We start from the raw sequence: 23,854 nt of genomic DNA, 5'->3' as shown, positions 1-23,854 counted from the left end.
TCCTCTCTTTATTCATCGTTTTCTGAATCTCGGCCTTTTCTCCTTGGCTCCCCTGTTCCTCTCTGGAAGCCATTGTCCCAAAAAGGAGGATATCAGCGTGACTGGCCCCGTTAACTGCTGGGATTTGGAAATGGTCACTCAGAAGGTGTAGTGAATGGTGACTCCAAAAAATGTGTCCACGGCCTAAGCCCCCGAGCCTGTGCATGTGACCTTGTCCAGGAAATGGGTCATTGCAGATGTAATTAAAGATCTTGGGGTAAGATCCTCCTGGACAATCCAGTTGGGCCCTCAATTTGATGACAAGCGTCTTTACAAGAAACAGAAGCCAAGAAGTCACAGGGAGAAGAGGAGGTGGCCAGGGACAGAGCAGAGGGTGGCAGGGAGCACACACATGGAACTCTGAAGCCCCCAGAAGCGGAAGAGGCAGGGCGATTCTTTCCCAGAACCCCCTGCCGATGACTTGATTTCAGATTTTCAGCTCCAGAGTTCTGAGAGAATAAATTTTATTATTTTCTTTTTAAGCCATCATGTTTGTGATCATTTGTTTCAGCAGCTCCAGGACAGGAGGGGGACAGCCTTTCCTAGTCTCAAGGACAGAATTGCATGGTAGCCTCCCGATTCTACCCCACATGAGAGCTGTCTGCCAGTCCAGCCCATTCCTCCTGTGTGGCCCATTCAGCCCCGAGTCATAGGCACCTGGGTTCCTTCCCCTCCTGGGGCTCCCTGTGTCTTGGCAGGGGCTCCACCCACACCCCCAGGCAGCTGGTCTCTCACCTATTGCTGTGGATCTGGTCAGTCTCCTTCCAGAGTCAAACAGTTCTTGAGCCCCTAGACACACTACAGTCCCGTCCCTGAACTGCCAGGGAATCTCACCTCCAAGTGATGTCCTGTCACAGTTCCCATGGGCCTTACTCTCCTCACCCTTCCTGCACTCTTAACCTGAGCCTCGGCTTGGATGGGACCTGCCTTTGGATGATGGGCCGCCTGTGTTGGCAATTTTGTGGAAGAGAAGGGGACGGAAGATGCTGCTCCTGGCCCTGATGTCTGTCTGGTGCTCTGTGGTGTCTCTCTTCGCCTGCCATTGTGCACAGTGTCTCTGAACCTTGAGATTTAGGAGGACGTCTCCAGACACCCCTCTCCTATTTTGTGACTTATTTCCTAATTTAAATATTTTCGATAAATCTTGTTCTTTAATTATGTTTCCCTAGAATTGAGGGTGAACTTTTCTCCTTTTACTTATTAGGGTCTGGGACAATGATGGGCAATCTTTTGAGCTTGGTGTGTCAAAATTCACCAAAAAACCGAGCATAACTCAGATGGTATGTCACTTCAAGAAAAAAAAACACCATAATTTCACGAAATTTATAGTTTAGATAAAAAAAATGTATAATTGTAATATATAACTGTATTTAATAAACCAAAAACTAATTATTTAACTTACCTACTTAGTGACTTCTTTGTTCATCTGTCAGTCGGTTTTTTTTGTTGGTCTTGATATTATTTAACTTGTGTGGGATGTTGTGAACTAAGATAAGTGAGGGGGAGGGGAAATTCTTTAACTAACCTGCCTATTAGTGACTTTTTTGTTGCTGAATTTTATTGGCTAAATCTTTAATTGAAGGTCAGTATTTTGTACACTTCAAGCCCAAGCAAGCACTACTAACTTCATCTGTCAATCTGTTTCTTTTGTTGGTTTTGATATTATTTAACGCTGAGAATCAGGTCTCACAAAAGTATGTAGAGGGGAAAATTGTGAGTAAAGCCATTGCTATATTTTTCAGGATGCTAAAAGTGTCTGGTAATCGGTTCCAGGCACTCCAAATTTCCTGTTCTTAGTGGCACTCCTCTTGATTCTCCAAGTGGCACTTTTTCAGATTCTCAAGCTTTGACCTCAAGTCGACAAACACCTGAGCCCAGATGCTGTCCTGAAATTCTGCAAGTTGCATCTTATGTAAATTAAGATGGCTGCTGCTATTTCTAATGGCTTGAAATGGCACCCATAGCACAGGCCCTTTCCTCTCCCAGCCTCCCCCTCACTTATCTTAGGAATGACAGTCAATTAGAAACCCATGACACCCCAGAACAGTAGACTGGATGATGGTTGCTGTGGTTATGTGGTTGCTGGTAATAGCGATCACAGGGCCCCCAGAGATGTGTCCCCCACGGCATTCCACTGCTCCCTACTCCGCCAGCCGGAAGTGAGTTCAAAGATCCCCTAACGGCCTAACCGGAAGTCCCAGAACTAGACGCTCTGTGCTGGAGTTCTGTTGTTTTGGCCTGGCCCTGCAGGAGCCAAGGATGAAACATCCTTCTTGGCATGCAGCCCCATACTTCTCTGGTATGCGGCCACGTGTCATTGAAAATGGCTACGTGTGTCAGTGCTGACACGCATGTCATAGGTTCACCATCATGGGTCTAGGACAGGGGTCCCCAAACTTTTCACACAGGGGGCCAGTTCACTGTCCCTCAGACTGTTGGAGGGCCGGACTATAAAAAAAACTATGGGCCCTGGCTGATTGGCTCAGTGGTAGAGCGTCAGCCTGGTGTGCAGGAGTCCTGGGTTTGATTCCTGGCCAGGGCACACAGGAGAAGCACCCATTTGCTTCTCCACCCCTCCCCCTCTCCTTCCTCTCTGTCTCTCTCTTCCTCTCCTGCAGCCGAGGCTCCATTGGAGCAAAGTTGGCCCGGGCGCTGAGAATGGCTCTGTGGCCTCTGCCTCAGGTGCTAGAATGGCTCTGGTTGCAACAGAGCAACACCCCAGATGGGCAGAGCATCGCCCCCTGGTGGGCATGCCCAGTGGATCCCGGTTGGGCACATGCAGGAGTCTGACTGCCTCCCCATTTCCAACTTCAGAAAAATACAAAAAAAAAACCCAAAAAACCTATGAACAAATCCCTATGCACACTGCACATATCTTTTTTTTTTTTTAGAGTCTAATTATGAATTTACTGGCTTTTAAACATTTTAAAAACAATTTTACAGCAAATTTCAACCACAAACAAAATAAAATCAAATACTGAGTCTCTGTATGCCCATCATTTAGTCTTATTAATGATCAAAACAGCAGTATTTTTGTATCATCTATATCTGTACCTATTCCTTACTTTTCACTTGGTTATGACTAGTATTAGTTACCGTTTCTGCCAAAACTTATGTACACTGAAATGCACAAATCTTAGCTGTACAATTTTAATGAATAGATATACCATGAAACTCTTATACCTATTATAAATACATTTTTATCTCTTCAGAAAATTCCCTCATGATACTTATAAGTTATCTTAGATATATTTGTTTGTTTTAAAACATCATATAAATGGAATCATACAATGTATATTTTTTATTTTTTGTCTTTTTCCTTCACTTTGCATAATTCATTATTCCTGCATGTATGTGTAGTTCATTACTTTTTTTTTTTTTTTTTTTTTTTGGCTGAGTACTATTTTATTGCATGAATATACCACAGTTTGTTTATACATTCTTTTCTTGATGGACACTTGGGCTATTGCTAGTTGTCAACAATTGTGAAAAAAAAGCTGCACTAAATATTTCTGTACATGTCCTTTAGTAGATATTTGCCTTAATTTCAGTTTGACAAATAATGAGGAATAGAATTGTGAAATCGAAAGATAGGTAGGTGTACATACAACTTTATAAGCAACTTTCAAACAGTTTTCCAAAGGGGTTATACCATTTCACATTCAGCCCAGAAATGTTTGAGCACTATTATTGCTCTATAGCCTTGTTCATGTTTGGTATTTGCCTGTCTTTTAAATTTCAACCATTGTAGTGGGTGCATAATAGTATCTCATTGTGGTTTTATCAACTTTTCCTCTATGACAACGATGATGAATACTTTTTTGTGTGCTTACTGATAGCTTCTTTTGTGAAGTAACTGTCTTTGCCCATTTTAAAAGTCAAATTCTTTAACTATTCTGCACACAAGGCCTTTTTGTCAGATGTAAGTTTTGTGAATATTTTTCTCCAGCCTATGAATTGTCAGGTCATTTTCTTAACAGTGCTTTTTTCCTTCGTGAGCAGAAGTTTTTAATTTTGATAGTGAATAACTTATCAGATACTTTCTTTTTTGGTTACTGCTTTCTCTTTTAAAAGAAATATTCACTTATCCCTAGGTTATGAAACTATTCTATTTTTTCTTCTTTTTTTTAAAATAAATTTTTATTAATGTTAATGGGGTGACATCAATAAATCAGGGTACATATATTCAAAGAAAACATGTCCAGGTTTTCTTGTCATTCAATTCTGTTGCATACCCATCACCCAAAGTCAGATTGTCCTCCATCACCTTCAATCTAGTTTTCTTTGTGCCCCTCCCCCTCCCCTTCCCCTCTCCCTCCTTCCCTCCCACACCCCAACCACCACACTCTTGTCCATCTCTCTTAGTCTCATTTTTATGTCCCACCAATGTATGGAATCATGTAGTTCTTGGTTTTTTCTGATTTACTTATTTCACTCCGTATAATGTTATCAAGATCCCACCATTTTGTTGTAAATGATCCGATGTCATCATTTCTTATGGCTGAGTAGTATTCCATAGTGTATATGTGCCACATCTTCTTTATCCAGTCTTCTATTGAAGGGCTTTTTGGTTGTTTCCAGCACATATCTTATTTTAAAGTAAAAAAACAAAACGGCAACAAATACAATATTTAAAATAAAGAACAAGTAAATTTAAATCAACAAACTGACCAGTATTTCAATGGGAACTATGCTCCTCTCACTGCCCACCAATGAAAGAGGTGCCCCTTCTGGAAGTGTGGTGGGGGCCGGATAAATGGCCTCAGGGGGCTGCATGTGGCCCACAGTCAATAGTTTGGAGATCCCTGGTCTAGGATGTTTTCCTTCAAAATTTGAATAAGCTACTTTAAACCTGACCGATGCCTTCATTGCAGACTTTTCCACACAGTCAGGGTTTAAGGACGCCGCCTCAAAGCACAAGCTCTGTACCCGAGGTCATGGCCGTGGCCTTGCACGTCCCTGAAGGCTGCTCTGTTCTGCATTTCACGTTGTCCGAGTAAAGCCTTCCCTTCCACCGGTTTCCACCAAAATATGATAATAACAAACCCACATGATCACCCTGCAGCCGCCTGGCACACGGGCAGAACTCCTTGCTAGTGCCCACCCTACAGGTTAGGTGTCCCTGGGAAAAGCTCCATCTAGCTGGTCTGTCCTCCTCTGCACTCTGCAATGTCAGGAGGATAGCATTTCCTTTATGTTGTTACTAATTTATTGGAGATATAAACTCTTCCAAATCAATTCTTTTTAACTTCTAATCCTCGAGCAAAACCACATTCACCATCAGAAATGAGGAGCCCGTACAAATCCTGGCAGTGGCCATCAGCAGAACCAGGATCCCTGGTGTGGGGAAGGTGGGTTGGGGAGGTGAGAGGGAGACTTTTCAGGGGAGAAGGGTACAAGTAAGTGCATAACAGCCTTGTCCTAATCCCAGCATCATCTCAAGAAAATACACAGCCAATACAAACACATCAGAGTTATTCAAATCCAAATATTATTTTATTCATATTTCAATGAAAATAAGCCCTTATGCCTGACCAAGTGGTGGCACAGTAGATAGAGCATCGATCTGGAGTGCTGAGATCCTAGGTTCAAAATCCCTTGGTTGCTGGCTTGAGTGCAGGGTCACTAGCTTGAGCATGGTATCATTAACATGATCTCATGGTCACTGGCTGGAGTCCAAAGGTTGTTGGCTTGAAGACCAAGGCCACTGGCTTGAGCAAGGGTTCACTGGCTTGGCTTGAGCCCCCTTGGTCAAAGCCCATATGAGAAGTAATCAATGAACTACTAAAGTGACACAACTATGAGTTGATGTTTCTCATCGCTAGCCCTTTCTGTCTGTCTGTTTCTCTTTCTCTCTAGCCAAAAATTGTTTTAAATAAATAAAAGGCCCTCACTTTGTGAGGTGGGTATAAGCAAAGTACAACACATTGTTTATAGTTTCATTGTGGCATTAATTTCATTCTATTTAGTTATGGTTTGATTTGTAGATACTTACTTTATTCTTGGATTCTAAGTCCCTGATATCTATACTGGGTTGAACAATGTTGTCCAATACTCCATGTCCACCCAGAACCTATGACCTGATTTGGAAACAGGAATTTTACAAATGTAATCTAGGTATGAGAGGTCATACTGGATTAGGATAAACCCTAAATCCAAGGACTGCTGTTTTTATGGAAAGAGGAAGATCTGGAGACACAGACTTACAAAGAAGGCCCGCGTGAAGACACAGGGAAACAGCTACATGACAGCAGTAGCAGAGCCTGATGCAATGCAGCTACAAGCTAGGACCACCCGAGATTGGCAGCAGCCACCAGAAGCTGAGAGATACAAGGGAGGATTCTCCCCTGGAGCCTTCAGAAGGAGTGTGGTCCTACTGATACCTTGATCTCAGACTTCTAGCCTCCAGAACTATGAAAGAATAAATTTCTGTTGTTTTAAGCCCCCAAGTTTATGATAATTTTACCTAAGTTTGTGATCATTTTACCTAGGGAGCCCCAGGAAATGAATACAGTATCTGTCCTGGTGTCTTGCACAAGGCAGAGCATAGTGCTCCGCTCAATACAGGCCCTGCACAGAGGCTGGAGAAAGAGAGGCCAAGCCACATGCTCATGCCTCAGGACTGAGGGTGTAGCAAATGGAAAGAACGGATAATAATGAACGGACTCACTTATCTGTTGAGTCCCACCCAAATGCTAATCTATCCTCACATAGTCCTTCAGCACCAATAGGGTCATTCCTGCTTCACAAAGCAGACAAGTAAAATCCAAATGATGGCAAGCTGCCCAAGGTTTCCCACACAGAGGAGCTCAGCTTCCAACCCTGGTTGATGCCCGGATCTATGGTTATTCTTCCCAAAGGTGTCCACCATGTCTCATGGGGAGCGTCTGTTTCACCAACCTAACATTGGTCAGGTGAGGCTTGTGGGAACAGGGAATTTCTGCAGAGTCGACAGGAAAAGGAAAACAATGGTTTTTGCCCAAGAGAGTGACATCCCATGATTTTAGGACCCTCATATATAAAATATTCATTAATTTTTGAAGAAAACTTACCATATTTCTCCATGTATAAGATGCACTCTTTTTCAAAAATTTTGGGGTCTAGAAACTGGGTGCATTTTATACAGTGGTTGTAGACTTTTTTACTTGCTTTTCACGCGAATGAGGAGTTGTATAAATTTTATGATGAGTAAAACTTGAGTTCAATAACTATGTAATACTTCTTTTTTTTCAAATTTCTGGCCCCAAAATAAAGGTGTGTCTTATACATGGGAGTGTCTTATACATGGAGAAATACAGTTACTGTTTTTGAAATCGCCCCTGGTCCCCAGTTATCTCTGGTGCTACTAATGGAGTAAGTAATTTCTAGCTCATTTCTTTGCCAATAAGAAGGAATGCCTCTTGGAGTTTTTAAAACAAAAGGTTCTGTTTTGTTTTGTTTGTCACATATAAGTGAAATCACATGGGTTTTGTCCTTCACTGTCTAATTTATCTCACTTAACATAATACAGTCAAGGTCCGTTCATGTACTGTAATAGATGGTTACTAGAGTTATTAGTGTGGAGATCACTTTGTAAAGAATATAAATGTTGAATAACTATGCTGTATACTGAAACTAATGTAACTGTACTTTAATTGTTTTAAAAATAATTACAGAATTTTTCTACAGATGTTGAAAACTATTAGCAATATAAACAATGCTATAACTAATCACATCTGATAAAAATCAAAAGAATCATCACCACAAATAGCTTAAGTGTTGGTCCAGATGCAATAAAACAAGCTCCTGCAAAGAAAATCAGTCAACAAGGAGAGGGGAGGGGAGTCATGATTAGAAAATAGAAATTTTAAATTACAAGAATAGAAGAGTAAAAGTATCATAAATGTGTTATTAATCAAAAGGATAGATTTCTGTTTTATAGCCTACAATATAACATTCGAGGTGTACAAATTTTTTATTGTAAAAAGTGACATAAGGCTAAATCATCATAATGTGAATCGATAACTAATTAGCATTTATAAATGTAGCTCCAGAGAAACATATTTCAATTTCATAACCAGGAAGCTGAAGAATGGATTAACAAAGCCAAAAGCAAAGCAAGAATGTGCTTAGTGTGTTCAGAATGACGCCACAGGTTAAACGAGGGACTGCTAGTGGAATCAGAGTTGTGTCCCTAAAATGTACAAATATAACCTTCAAATGTCACTATCTCAAACCAAAGCAGGAATTGGACACAGAAAAGGTGAGGCTTTCCCACCGGCGTCCCTGGGGAAATAGGTCACTTTCTCTGGACATTTTGCTAGGATGGCCTGAGGGGCAGTGATGACACAAGAGAAATCAGGAGAAATGGGTGCAGAAGAGGAGAAGCAACCTTGCTAAACAAGAATTGCCACGCATGTGGCATTTCAGAAAGATGCAGAGGTGCCTGCTTCTGGGATAGTTGTGTAAGTTGACTCAAGAAGATGGATGGCTTTAAATTTTCATGCTTTCCTCTTCTCAGATTTGGCATGTGTTGGGATGATTGAAATGGATGGAGTCATTAAAATGAGCACACACTTCAATTTGCCCTAGCATTCAGTGTGTGGTTTGCTGACACAAGCTTGTCACTCCTCAACACAGATAGTGAGCTGTTGCCAAGGGTGGACATGATCTGCTTCCATCTCACTGGGAGGCAGCAGCCTCCTTCTCCCCAAGGGCCACCAGAGAGACTCACTGGTCCTTTGAGGCAAGTGCTAGGGATCATGGGGAAAGGAAAAAAGGAAAATGAAAGGATTAAAACACATACAGAGAGTGGAAGTGGAAAAAGAACAAATGAGAAGAAAAAGGCAGGAGCACAAAGGAGCACGTCTGTGGGGAAAGTGGGGTCTGGATCCTTGCGCTCAGACCCAGGAAAGCGAACATCACCGGGAAAGGGAGAAAGCCTTTCCACACCTCCTCGCACATCCACTTAAGACAGTTGCCGCCTTTGAGTCGCAAGCCAGGGTACACCATTTCATTGTCATAGATTCACTCCAGCAAAGCTCTAAAAATCCTTTTTTAATGTACATAAAAATTCACCTCACAGTCAAGGTCTTCCAATGCGGATCTCCTTTCACATTGCAACCACCCCTTTGTCAGTTCCCAAGTCTGGTGGGTGCCACTATGTGCCATTTCACTAGATCCTAGATTCTTTTCATCCCTAGTCTTTCAGTTTCAGCTCATCTTTGAGAGATTCCATGTTAACTGCAATATGTTAAAATAGTAATGGATATTCTGTCTTCACTTTTCTAGGGGTTTTCTTTGTTTGTTTGTGTTTATAATTAAGTGAGAGCAGGGGAGTCAGAGAGGCAGACTCTGCATGTGTCCCTACCCAGCAAGCCCCCTAAGAGTGATGCTCTGTCCATTTGGAGCATTGCTCCATTGCTCAGCAACTGAGCTATTATTAGCTCCTGAGGCAGAGGCCATAGAGGGACCCATCCTCAGCACCTTGGACCAACTCACTGAAATCAATCTAGCCATGGCTGCAGAAGGGAGAGAGAGAGACAGAGTGAGAGAGAAGGAGAGGTGGAGAAGCATATGGTCACTTCTCCTGTGTGCCCTGACCAGGAATCGAACCCAGGACATCCACACACCTGGCTGACACTCTACCACTGAGCAGACAGGCCAGGACTCTGTCTTCACTTTTGGAGCCTTTCAGCACACTTTCTATCCAGCTTGATCCCCTAGAGTGGGTTCCATGGCCTCCTCCCTGCTCCCACAACACGTTATACATGCCCATACCCTGGCGCTTACCACACCAGCACAGAAACCACTCGAGGTCCGAAAGAGTGCTACAGTATCACCAGTGCCTGGTACAGTGCCTCGCACATAGCTGGTGCTCAATAAATGACACAGAATCAATGATGGAATGTTATTCACCTTTGGAAACAACAGAATCATATTATAGAAGACAGGGCACTAACAAGGCTTCCTGTTCAAGACTTGGTGTCAGTGGAGAGTAGAGAAATTCTCTGATGGTTTATTAAAATTAATTTTCCTTAAACCAAGGCTCAGTCATTGGCTTATGCAATACTGAAATCATAATCTGTACCAAAGTACCTTAGGTTTACTAACACTTTAAAACAAGAGTTATCTTTTTGGGCAATGGCTGAGTACCTCTGTCAAAGCACTGCTTTTAAAATTTACAAGTTCTTCTTTGTAATGTCTGCTGTTTCTTCTCTCCCTCCATCCCTTCGCGACCATCAAGAAACATTGATCCACATATAGCCAAATGCCTTAACTTACGGCTTCTCACGCGGCCCCAAGCTGCTCATTTTCCTAGATCTCTCTCATGTGGGTAACTAACTTGGGTTGAGTAGCTCACCCACATAAATTTCCATGAGGATGAGCATCCTGTCTTCTGTGAATCCGTCTTGACTGTGGTAAAGGTATGAAATGTTCAGGGCTTCCTTCAGATCAAACAGTTCTTAACAAAGGTACTATGAACTTGTGCAAAGCACCATTTTTCCATCATAAGCATAACATAAAATTGTCTTTTATGAGCAAAGAAGCCTCCGTTTTTCTATCTGGCTACATTCTTGGCGTACAAATCCCTTGCAAATTATTTTTCAAATTCCAAGGTTCGTTAATTTAATTGAATCGGTTCCTAATTTTTAATTAAATCTGTATTGCTTCGGAACCTTTGGAAAGATGGAAGGCACATTACCATGATGGAGAGGATGAGATCACAAAGCAAGACTGATATAAAAGAGAAGCACAAAATCACAAGGCAGATTTTCTCATAAATTTATTTTCGTACCAAAAACACTAACATTCAGAGGCAATTGTTTTACCGTACAGTATAAAATAACTTCTACTAAATTAGAAATGGGATCTTTTGCTGATAAGCCACTGAAAACTTTTCTATCTAAAATAAAAACAAAATTTATAATTTGCAGCACTTGTAGAAAAAACACCTGTTCAATAATTATATAATATAAATACTCTTGACAGATTCCAGTCACCCATTATGTATCCTTTTTGTCACTGTCAGCTTTCTAAAGTCAATTAGCTTCTAAATTTGAAAGGCACCTGGTGACCCACATCCTGCTTATTATTCAGGGCATTCATTTTAATTTTTTGGTGTGTTTTTTTTTTTTTTTGCACAGACTAGACAAGTCTGAAAAATCTATTAAGTTAAAAAGAATGAAGAAATATAATACAGATGATATTAACAAACAACATCTTTCCCTGTAGCTGCAAGTTTTCCCCAGGGGATTTACAAAGTGCACCAGTTAAATATGTCTGTACATTTAAAACATTAAATATGTCATCAGTGAGACATTTTTTTAAATATTTTGAATCAAATACTATAGCACAAATATAATTTACAATATTTTGCACAGAAAACATTACATCTGAAATATAACTTTAGATATAATATAAAAATACATATATTTTCTCTCCTTATTAGAAAAAAAAGTATTTATTTGCAGGTTCCAGCATGATGTAACAATTCAAAAGAACACAACCCTTCAGATGATCACCTATTTGCAATCAGATAACACCCTCCCTACTTCAGCTGCCTCGTGGCACATAACCGAGGGCGAGATCCAGAGAATTAGCCCCTCTTGTGGCCCAAATGCAGTTTTCCACAAGGCAACCGTAACCGCTCCAATATGGTTTAATTCTAGGAATTCATTACAAAATTTAAAAACCATTGTGTAAGAAAGTCTTCAGACTGTCACACACCTAGAGTCCAATATCTCTGTTTGACTGTGAATACACGTGCTCTCTACAGAGTCAAAAGCTTGGATAGAGTCTTCTTATAACTTGTGGGCCATATCTCTTAGTAGTCTCACACACCTATATACATCTTTCTTGGCTTGTTTAAAAAGAAAAGTTCCCATGCATCCTAGGAAATACATGATAATGCTCCACAAAATGGAGGTCAATCTATATCTCGGACTTTAAAGGCCCCAAAGTACGTTGCATCTTGGTCTGGATCCAGCAGCGAAGGGTTGGATACCTCGATGCTTATTTCCTCACCAGATCGTAACTTAAAGAATCCTCCAACATTTATGGAGTAAAAATGGAATTCAGAATTCCCTGACCAGTATTTGGTGCTTCCTCCTTTCATCAGGGTGTGAGAGCTCGGGATTTTGATGCTGGTTTTGGAGACATACACCATCAGCTGGAGGTACTCCGTGTCCAGGTCCCCCGAAGTCTCGTGGTGCCGGAAGCAAATGTTGGCGTACAGGTAATAAAAGCCATCTTGGTTGACTATTAGTTTTCCATTGCTGAAAGTCATGTTGGAGATCTTGGCCCAACCTCGGTCATGGTACCAGGAGGACAGGCTCACTTTGTGGGAACCTGAGAGGAGAGGAGAGGCACGTGATTGAAAAGCCACCCCTTCAATGGCAGGGACATCATCACACTTCTATGAGGTTGAAAAAAAAAAAACAACCTAGCATAACAGTCATTGTTCCAACAGAAGAATAACTTCAGAATTTATTTTCTAAATGGGGAGAAATACATTAAGAGGGACTCTAGTGCTCTCTGCGAGGCACCTGAGAGGGTATAACGACAAAAACTCCTCCTTCCTGCCCTCACGGAGCCTACAGGACACCGAGATATGTGTGGCATGCATTCAGGTAAGCAGCAAGTCAGGAACCTGGATAGGCACGGTGTTGCTATTTGCTATGGAACTCAAAGGAAGGATCCTTTGAGTTCCATAGCAAATAGCAACACCGTGCCTATCCAAGGAGTGATCCCCCAGAGGCACCAAGAGTGATTTTGGTGAGTTGCTACTGAGCCAAAGGAGAAACAGGAGGCAGCCAACAGGAGCAGAAAGTCATTCGAGGCTGAAGGAAGAGAACGAGCCAAAGGCAGCCCCGACAGGAAGCAGGAGCTGAGCACAGGTGGACTGCTGTGCTGCCCGGGGCGCCACTTGTCTACACTCGCGGAGAAGGGTCTGCAAAGGGAGGTGACAGTCTGGGTCACAGGAACTTCGTCTGAAAGGTCAGTCCTAAACCCCTGTTCTCATCACCTACTTTCCCCTCTTCCAACAGCTCAAATGCCTCCCAGGCTCACGCAGCGGAGAAGCTGCTCCCAGGGAAGTTCTTGAACAAAGTACTCCCGGTTGCCCTGGCCGGTTGGCTCAGCGGTAGAGCATCGGCCTGGCGTGCGGGGGACCCAGGTTCGATTCCCGGCCAGGGCACATAGGAGAAGCGCCCATTTGCTTCTCCACCCCCCCCACCCCCTCCTTCCTCTCTGTCTCTCTCTTCCCCTCCCGTGGCCCGGGCGCTGGGGATGGCTCCTTGGCCTCTGCCCCAGGCGCTAGAGTGGCTCTGGTCGTGGCAGAGCGACGCCCCGGAGGGGCAGAGCATCGCCCCCTGGTGGGCAGAGCGTCGCCCCTGGTGGGCGTGCCAGGTGGATCCCGGTCGAGCGCATGCGGGAGTCTGTCTGACTGTCTCTCCCAGTTTCCAGATTCAGAAAAATACAAAAAAAAAAAAGTACTCCCGGTACTGCACTCCCCAGCTTCACAAGCTCCCAGGATCCTGTGACCAAAGTGTCACAAAAGCTCTCCTGATTGATCAGAATTCTTTTTTTAGCCCTTCCTCACCCTGAAATGTAAATATCCTCAAGCTACTGTTGTGGAGTGGGGGAAGTTTCTAAAGAACCTTCTAAATCAGCAGTGTGTCCAATGCTTTTAAAACTTTAAGTCTTTAGCATATCTTATTAGGTCTCTAAAAATTGTCAATACCTTTATGATAAATACAATTAATCAATTGTTGTGCTTACGTGGACACCTATTATTCAACAAGGTATCAACTAGTGGGGGAAACATTGTTATATTGTGGAAAATCCAAAAACACATTTTTCTTTCAGAAGATTTTGTAAATATCATACTTATGCTAAATAAAGGTTCATTGTCATCTGTTAAGATTTCAATAAGGCAAAACAGAGCTGGGAGTCTAAGACTGGGGTTGGGGTTAGCCTCTGCAGTCAAGGCAGCTGAGGCAAAGGTTACTGCTTTCCACCCACAGAAGACCCGTCCAGGATGGGACTCAAGCTTAAAGTAGACTTCACGGATCTACCAGAGCTGACAGCCTGGTCACGGTGGCTCCTTGGGAGGGGCTTGTGGAATCAAACACTCGTACCAGCTATCTGCCCAGACTGGTCTGCATCCCCGGCGTCTGGGGCACCTGCAGCTCTCCCTAGAAAGCTACAAAACGAGAAAGCTCTGTTGCTTCTGGAAAACCATGAGGCCGCTCGGACCACAGTCTGGAGACCTCAATAGCAGGCTATTTCAAGAACCAGGCAGGTGGTGGGGCAAATGGGAAAAAAATACATAGAGGTCAAGGCACAGTGGGGCAACCCATATTTAGGCCTGTGAAGTGAAGGCCAGTGTTCCAATCCTTCTGTCCAGGGACAGTACAGACACGCTGAAATCTATATCTCATTCACAGGAGGGCGCTAGGATGAGCCTGATTAGACCTTACCTGCACTGCCGCCTCCAGGACCCACCACAGCACACGTCCTTTTTCACCGGAGGTCCTACCTCAGATCATCCGGGATTAAAACATTCACGTGTAAGAGCTATCCATGGCCCCAAGCCAGTCAAGATGGGACTACAAGACTATTCATCACATCCTCATAAACACTAGTAGAGTAATTCCACGATAATCCCATCCTGTCTCCCACTGTGTCTAATCATAAATAGCTAGGCAACTCATTGACAGAGCTAATAAAATTCAAGATGTTTCCCATCTCAAACTATCACATTTCCTTTCTTCCTACCTGACTCCTGAATTGAATACTTACACAATCAATTACTTGTCTTACAGTTTGTCTCCTATAATGGCTGTTAGGGAGGAGCAGAACGACAAAGGTGAAGGCTACCCTCTCAGTGGGACAGACCAGCTAGTGGTAAACCAAGGGCTCAGAGATACGGCCTGGAAGACAAGGAGGAGTATGTACCTGAGAGGGCAGAAGACCAGACCCCCAACTGCATACCACTCCCACCGTCAGCTACAGTCAGGAGGAAGGAGCGTCATCTCCTACCAAACATATCTCCATTTTTATTCCCTCACTCATCCATTCACTGATCAGTTCAGTTGATCAGTCATTCAATAAATGCCTATTGTGTTTCTATGGGCATTTCTTCTGCCCATAATTGAGAATTCTATCAAGCAGTGGACGCTCAAGGCCAGGAGTCCCCAAACTTTTTACACAGGGGGCCAGTTCACTGTCCCTCAGACCGTTGGAGGGCCGGACTATAAAAAAAAACTATGAACAAATCCCTATGCACACTGCACATATCTTATTTTAAAGTAAAAAAACAAAACGGGAACAAATACAATATTTAAAATGAAGAACAAGTAAATTTAAATCAACAAACTGACCAGTATTTCAATGGGAACTATGGGCCTGCTTTTGGCTAATGAGATGGTCAATGTGCTCCTCTCACTGACCACCAATGAAAGAGGTGCCCCTTCCGGAAGTGCGGCAGGGGTGGATAAATGGCCTCAGGGGGCCACATGTGGCCTGCGGGCCGTAGTTTGGGGACACCTGCTCAAGGCACTAACCATTAGTAGTGGAGTAAAGGAGAAACGGGCATAGATAATGAGGAATATAACATTTCCCTTCCTGCGTGTCTCATGGAACATGGCTGAGGTTCAGTTACAGCAACTGAAAGTGAAACCTACAGAAACTGACAGTCATCAGGAGAGCTCAGCCCAGTGAGGAAACCAAAGAGTCGAGGACAGGGAGGACAGGGAGGACAGGGAGGACAGGGAGGACAGGGAGGACTTTGGTCAAACACAGATGAGCGGCGAAGAGGGAGAGTACCGTCCGTGGGGACAGTGCTCGAGCACAGGGTGGGGACACAGAGCACACAGAGGAGACAGATGACTCCTGCTCAGACACAGTGGGAGACAGGATGGGGTTATGCTGGGATTAGGGTGAAGGGCCTCTCCTGGCAAATCGGGGTTTCCATCATTAATGAGACGTGCTGATAACCACTTATCCCAGCCCCATCCCATCACCACAGTCAAGAAAAGAGGCCTCGCCCTGGCCGGTTGGCTCAGCGGTAGAGCGTCAGCCTAGTGTGCGGAGGACCCGGGTTCGATTCCGGCCAGGGCACACAGGAGAAGCGCCCATTTGCTTCTCCACCCCTCCGCCTCGCTTTCCTCTCTGTCTCTCTCTTCCCCTCCCGCAGCCAAGGCTCCATTGGAGCAAAGATGGCCCGGGCGCTGGGGATGGCTCTGTGGCCTCTGCCTCAGGCGCTAGAGTGGCTCTGGTCGCAACATGGCGACGCCCAGGATGGGCAGAGCATCGCCCCCTGGTGGGCAGAGCGTCGCTCCTGGTGGGCGTGCCGGGTGGATCCCGGTCAGGCGCATGCGGGAGTCTGTCTGTCTCTCCCTGTTTCCAGCTTCAGAAAAATGAAAAAAAAAAAAAAAAAAAAGAAAGAAAAGAAAAGAGGCCTCTTACAAAATATTTAGCCTAAGGACACCCCTAAAGAAAGCCACATATTCTGACCTCACAAAATACTTCCCAACACATTTTATTTAAGAAGCTCTGCCAATGCACAAGCTAACCATCTATATAAGACAGATTCTGATTTTTCTTATGTGTAAATAAGTATAAAGCAGAAGCCCAAAAATAAACATGAAAAATTAAAGCGCTCTTCTTCTGACGTGTCTAGTATGGGCCAGAACAGGGGACAGACGGACTCCCGGGGCTGTGGGCGCAGCCAGAGCAGCAAATTCTGTTTTCTTAAACAGAAGTGTGCACTGACTCATTCCACTCAGTCTCTAACCCAATAACCATCAGAAAATAACTGGAAATTCCGCCTTGTTTTTTGGCAATGATTTGATGAGAGGTGCCTGGAGAGAGCGTTTTGAAACAAAAACATGCTTGCGATTGCCAAACAGACTTTGGCACCCACTCGAAGGCAATATTTATCATACACCCTTTAAAACGAGTGAAGAGATAAATGCCGAGTACATTCCCAGCACACACAGCTGCCACATCGGTATTAATCTGATTGCCCATGCTAACATGCAAAATAGTTTTACACTCAGAAAATCAGTGTAGCTCCACAGGAAGGCGCGCACACACGCACACACACACACACACACAGAGAGGAAGTATGTTTATGAAGCATGTCTCTGTGACAGGATAGATAGTTTAGGAGAATCTTCTAGAAACTAGAGTTGGTTTCTCACTTTCTATGTCTACATTCCAGAAAGAATCCCACCATGGCTCATGCTCTGATGATAACGGCTTCAAAATTGTTCACTAGAACCTGGATAGTTTTTTTAAACCTCCAAGAAATATCTGCCTTAAATAATTTTTAGAACAAAGTGGAATGTGTATAATTATTTAATTAAACTCAAATAATAACAAGTTGGGTTCCCAGGGTACTTACTAAATGTCAGCTTCCACATAGGACTGTTAGCACATTACTACCGCGGTAAGCCTTCACAGCTACCGCAGGAGGTAGACGCTATCTCCATCCCAGGGAGGAAGTGGAGGCAAAAAGGGGTCCCAATCATTTATACCATGTGACACAGCCAGTAAGTAGTGTAGCGGGGCCACAAACTCAGGCAGGCAGACTGTAGAGCCTGTGCCCATTAGAACTGCATGAAGCTACTTCTTACAGAAAAAGAGGGACATAAGAGCTCTGGATTTATTTCCCTCTGATAAATCCAAATGGCCACGAGGTACTTAGATGATGACCTATGTGTAAATAGCATATGCTTGGGCATCAACGAGAGCAGAGTTCAACTTCTAACCTGGCCACCCCTGTGACCTTGCACAGGTAAACTACGTGCACCTCAGTTTCTCTGCCTGCAGGATCTGAGTGGTAACTCTCACCTTGCAGAGTTGTAGTAAGGATTCGAGATAAAAAAATTCAGAGCAAAATGCCTGATATATAGTGTGTGTTGAATAAATGGTATAATAATAATAACAATAATGTTCAATTATCATTCTACTGTAAAGTTCTTCGTAATCTTTTTGATGCCCAGCTAGCCCAAGATGGAGTAAGCGGTGCGGACGGCGTGTCGAGCCCGCTGGGCACTCAGGCCGACGCGGGCGCGGCACACTGGGTTTCCTACTCCCAATGGTAACCTGATCTCCAGGGTATTGAGCTAAATTCTCACCCAGAGAAAATGCTAACCTCTCGTTTTTAAGGATTTTATTTATTGATTTTCAAGAGGAGGGGATGGGGAATGGGAAATACCAACTCACAGTTGCTTCACCTTAGTTGTCCATTGGCTGCTTGTCATATGTGCCATCCTGGGCAGGCCCAGGGTCTCAAACCCGTGAGCTCACCTCAGCGTTCTAGGTCGACACTATCCCCTGTGCCACCACAAGCCAGGCAGAAAATGATAACCTCTTGAAGGAGGAGTGTGTTCCGTTTTCTAGAGGGCTGCTCCCTATTGCATATCACTCTGTCAAGCCCCCACCTTGACTCGGCAGGAGATGGCTGAGTATACCACTTACCTGGATGAATTTATGCACCTCACAGGTCGGCATGGGACCATGTCAATTTAAGCTTGAGTAAACATAGATGAGCATAATAAGAGATTGTCCCTCCCAGTCATGCAATCTCAACTGGCAATATTTAAAATAAATACACTCTAACAATCTGAAATGAATATATATAGTTACAATGTCCGTTCTGACAGGATTGAGAATCACTGTTTCCACAGTGTGGATCACCAACTAAAGACAAAACGATTTCTCTTCTGACTTAGAAGTTACAGGCTCTCAAAATTTTAGTAAAAGGCTAATAATAACTTTGAGTATTCAAATCGGGCTGATAAGTTATTCTTGAAATATTTTTCAAACTGGGTACAAATAAAAGTTACCTGATGGGATGTCCGTGGCATTAATAGTGAGATGAGCATAAGGTTGAGTATCGGGCTTGCTCCTCCTGGCCAGATCTGCCCACGAACCTTCCACCATAGCTGGATATGAGAGAAACCATGTTAGCCCAAAGAGTACTGACCTTGGGAGATTTCAAATATTCAGACTAATCCATACTTACGTTTTTCTGCTCTGATGTGTTGAGATCTAACAATATGCTGTAATTCCTGAAATAAAAAGAAAGGATCTTATTTATACAGTTTTAAAAGCAGTAAGAATTCAAGCCTGTTGGACGTGCCACAAATGAATCCTTTTTGCTTTCAAATATGCCAGCAATACACAGGGAGTAAGTTCCTTGATGCTCTAGGTAGCTAACAAGGGATGGTCACTCCAACGAATTATGTTAATGTGCTTAAGAAGTAGACTGCATACCCACTGTCTAGCAAAATACTTTGGACTATGAGAGGAAATAAAAGACAACATAAATTAGAAAACAGAAAAACTGAACATACGTAATTAAAAATTTGTAGTGTATACACAAATGGTGAGGAAGTTAACTAGAAAATTAACAATTACTACAGAATTCAGGATCCTCTTAAATCTTTAGGGAGGCTCTTTTAATGTCTATTTTATTAGTAAATTTCTGTTATAACACTACAGGAAAGAGACTGATGTCTTCCTCTCAGTGGTTAGTTCCTTTTATTTTAAAAAGTCACAGTATGTTGAAAGTACTACATGGAAGTCTAAGAGCTTTTAGAGTACCAATAATTAACCCAAAATGTTGCTGCAAACTGAGGTGTAGAAGCATGAGTCAGAAAAGGAAAGGAAAGAACACAATTATATAGAGTGTAGATAATTGCATATCTCAATATGAGCTCTGCAAATAAAAGCTCCAACTGCATGCTCACCTGCATCAAGACCATAGCTACCATTAAATAGGTGGATTCAGCAAAACCTTGGGCTTTGACCTTGGTTCAAATCCCTGTTCAGCCACCTACTTATACTGAAACCATTATTATCAACTCTGTCATGAGATGATTGTGAAGATTCAGTGAGATAGCATACATAGGCCCTTAGCAGAGTGTCTGCAAATTCATATATCTAAATCCTAGAATCACTCTGGAGTGATTCCTAACTTCTCTTACTGGGATGACCATGCATGCTAACACCCTCCGCACTCTGATTTATAAAAGATAAGAAATAGAACTTAAGTTCTTTGAGTGTCTGGAGAGAATTCCTTTGAGAAAGATGATAGATGATAAATAGATGATAGATAGATAGATAGATAGATAGATAGATAGATCCAATAACATAACTTCAACTGTTCATATTTGGAGGGGTTCTAGAGGTAAGACAACACTGATTCTTTTCTCTACCTTTAGGACCCCCCAAAAGAGATGAGAATCGATTCCATTTCTAAAGACCCTCGAGAGAGACAGCACAGCCATCTTCAACGACCTATTCTAAAGTCCTGAAGAAATCCAGTGTGTCTGACCGTTAGAAGGAAACCTGAGAGGCTCACCAGGGCCACCTCCAGCCCTGTGAGCCAGGCACCGTCTGCACAGTGGGAGCGCTGCAGGGAGCTCTAGGCAAGCGGTAGTCCCTTTCACTGTGCAAGGCGGGGCCTTACGGGCACTCCTCTTCTCCTGCCGTCCAAGTTTCATCTCCCCCTGCTGGCCTCTATCTCCCTCGTCTCTTCTCATGAACATTGGATTCCCAATGGTATCCTGATTTCGGGGATTTCCTGGTTTGGTCTCTCCTGCATTTATGATGGAGATTTTATATATGCTCAATGCATCTTTATAAAATTTATATGTCTACGTATAATATAGAGATATGTATTGTGTGTTATATTACATATAACATGTGTAATATGTAATGGACATATAAATACATACTTATATACTTTATATAGCTATAATATAACATATTTTTATATATAATATATGTTGAACTGATTACTATCTTTTAAAAGGTGGGAGCAGGAACCGTGATGGCGGAGTGACTCAGAGACTTCCCGCCCCTCCTCGCCACCCCTCCTCGCCACCCCTCTCTGGGTTCCTGCCTGCTCTCTCTCTCATCAGAGGGACGGAGGAGGAGCGGGGATGCTGCCAGTCAGCTCTGGCCACTGCCCACAGGTCCCTGCTTCATGCTTTTCCACTGAGAAAACATATGTGTGTGTGTGTGTGTGTGTGTGCGCACGCGCGCATGTGCATGCACACATGTGTGGTAGAGATAGAGACAGGGACAGATAAGGACAGACAAACAGGAAGGGAGAGAGATGAAAAGCATCAATTCTTCATTACGGCACCTTAGTTGTTTATTGATTGCTTTCTTCCTCATAGGTGCCTTGATGGGGGGGGCTACAGCAGAGTGAGTGACCCCTTGCTCAAGCCAGAGACCTTGGGCTCAAGCCAGCGACCTTGGGCTTCAAGCCAGAAACCTTTAGGCTCAAGCCAATAAACATGGGGTCATGTCTATGATCCCACGCTCACACCAGTGACCTGGGGGTTGTGAACCTGCATCTCAGTCCGACGCTCTATCCACTGTGCCACTGCCTAGTTAGGCACACATTTATTTTAGAGAAAACCAGAAAAGAACCTTCGTGCTAGCTCAGTGGTGCTCAGACTTGACATTCATCCACCTCTTGGAGGTCACGGTGAAACGGAGTTCCCGATCCAGTCCGTCTGGAGCAGAGGGCCTGAGAACTTGCATTTGTAAGAGGTGAGCTGGTGCTGCCCTCGGTGTGAGAACAGCATGTCCTCTCACATCCCAAAAGACATTGGGGTGGGCAATTCTGAGACCTTCTTGAAGCATGAGACCGAGGCCAAAGAAGCAGCAGGCTTTGGTCACTGACCACGCAGGCAGGAAGGTCTGTTCTTTCTCTCCCGCTGGCAAGGAACGTCTCCGGCCCATTTAATCAGCGGTTTCTAGGTCAGAGCTGCCACTGAACCTTTCTGTTACAAGAAAATTCAATCAGCAGCACCACTCAGAAGCACTTTCAATGTGTGTTATAAAAAAATAAAAACTATGTCATAACCAAGGATGAATTAAAACTCTAGCTAGAGGCCCGTGAGGATGAGGTAATGTTGCTTTCACGCGGTTTCTGCTGTATCCATGGATTGCAGCTGCTCTCAGAAACTCTACAGGGAAGTTCCATGCATAAAGGGGGCAAATGACGTTTCCTTAACCTCAGGCCACAAAATAAGTGTACACTCAATATCTGTTCCTGTAACTCTATCCTCAATTTTTTCTTTCACTCTAAGATCATTGTTATCTGCATAAGATAACCACAATCAACATTCTTCTAGGACGACACTTGCCCTGGCCCCAAACCCAGCCAGTCTAACTCAAGCAGATACTGACTTGGTAGTTTTTAAAAGAAGCTCCCCCAGTGATTCCAAAATGTACCAGATACTGAGAAACATTACTACAGAGTGTTCCCATGAACAGTTGTTTGGTGACATCTCTACTTAGTCATAGATTTATTATACCTTCACAATTTGTATATATTCGACATAGTGAAAATTAAACAACCTCTTACATTCATAACCAACAAAGTGTCTTCTCTTATATTATCATATTTGATTCTTACTAGAATCAGAGGCTGGGTGACTATAACTAACCTCATTTTTCAGAGTGGGAAATGAAGGCAGAGTGAGAATACGAATCCACCTTATAAAACTAGGAGTGGAACCTATGCCTCCTGACTCTTCTTCTAGAGCTAAAAGCCTATACCTCTTTTTAAGACATTGTCATCAAATGTGCTCCTCAAAGTTGGGAGAAAAGCATCAATGGCCAGTGATGGCCTTCAGAACACGCTCCTCCCAAAAACGGTAGCTTGGTATATTGAACACTCTAAGCTGAAAGAATCTGAGAGACAGCAGGTGCCAGAAGGGCTACCGAACTTCTCCTTCTCCCACGAAACAGGTCACAGACCCTTGTGTGAGAGGTGCCCTCTCCAAACTGGAGGAAAGAAACATTCTTGTCTTTTTTTTCTTTTTTAAAAAATTAATTTTAATGGAGTGACATTGATAAATCAGGGTATATATGTTCAGAGAGAACATCTCTAGGTTATTATGACATTTGATTATGCTGCATTCCCATCACCCAAAGTCCAATTGTCTTCTGTCACCTTCTAACTGGTTTTCTTTGTGCCCCTCCCCTCCCCCAACCCCCTCCCTCCTCTCCCCCCCCCGTAACCCCCACACTCTTGTCCATGTCTCTGAGTCTCATTTTTATGTCCCACCTATGTATGGAATCATATAGTTCTTAGTTTTTTCTGATTTACTTATTTCACTCAGTATAATGTTATCAAGGTCCGTCCATGTTGTTGTAAATGATCCGATGTCATCATTTCTTATGGCTGAGTAGTATTCCATAGTATATATGTACCAAAGCTTTTCAATCCACTCGTCCACTGGAACACCCTTATCTTTAAGAGCAGAAGAATATGAGAAAAATCAGAGTAAACAGGCCTGGCTAAGTTTCCCCAGTACTGCCTTAGCTCATGCACTACGTCCTACCATGTTTCCACGCCTTTCCACTCTTCGTCAAACCTAGTATATGCTTTGAGGTTAACCATTTCCTTAGACTTTCATTTCCTCATGAAGGTTTCCATGTCACCTAAAACATATAGATTTGGACACTCTTCTCTTTTCATCTGTCCCTCGTCAATCTAATCTCCAGGGCTCCATCTGGAGAGCCTAGGAGGGAAAAGGTCTTTCCATTCCCTACACCCGTCAAGAGGGAGTCCCCTCCCTGAAGTCATCACTCTGACCGAAGCACAGCTTGACTGGGGGTCTGACAAAAAGGGCTCCACCTCAGGAAATGTGGTCTCAGAACTCCCAGAGGCTTCAGAAAACAGCGGCTCAGGACCGGTCGGGCTTGGCTGGTGAAGCCCCGACCTCAGTGACGCTGATCCTGGGCTCGCAGGGGCACCACACCTCCACGTCCACTCCACGGAGCAGAAGAAACT

The 23,854-nt window shown here is 43.5% G+C and overlaps 1 protein-coding gene across 1 annotated transcript in view; it reads right to left on the bottom strand.

Moving 5' to 3' along the window:
• Positions 1 to 10,921: 10,921 nt before the first annotated feature.
• The window catches only part of TNFSF11 (TNF superfamily member 11), a 36,941-nt gene continuing 24,008 nt past the window's right edge, over positions 10,922 to 23,854 (bottom strand). The window contains exons 3-5 of the mRNA XM_066383712.1: positions 19,058 to 19,103; positions 18,879 to 18,977; positions 10,922 to 12,369 (exon numbers count right to left, since the gene is read on the bottom strand). Coding sequence (XP_066239809.1) covers positions 11,948 to 12,369; positions 18,879 to 18,977; positions 19,058 to 19,103 — 567 coding nt within the window. The 3' untranslated portion in view covers positions 10,922 to 11,947. The remainder of the gene's footprint in view (positions 12,370 to 18,878; positions 18,978 to 19,057; positions 19,104 to 23,854) is intronic.

Source organism: Saccopteryx leptura, chromosome 4 (assembly GCF_036850995.1).
Source record: "Saccopteryx leptura isolate mSacLep1 chromosome 4, mSacLep1_pri_phased_curated, whole genome shotgun sequence".
Classification (NCBI taxonomy): domain Eukaryota; kingdom Metazoa; phylum Chordata; class Mammalia; order Chiroptera; family Emballonuridae; genus Saccopteryx; species Saccopteryx leptura.
Note: the sequence above shows the minus strand (reverse complement) of the source record. Positions and strands in the feature narration are given on the sequence as shown.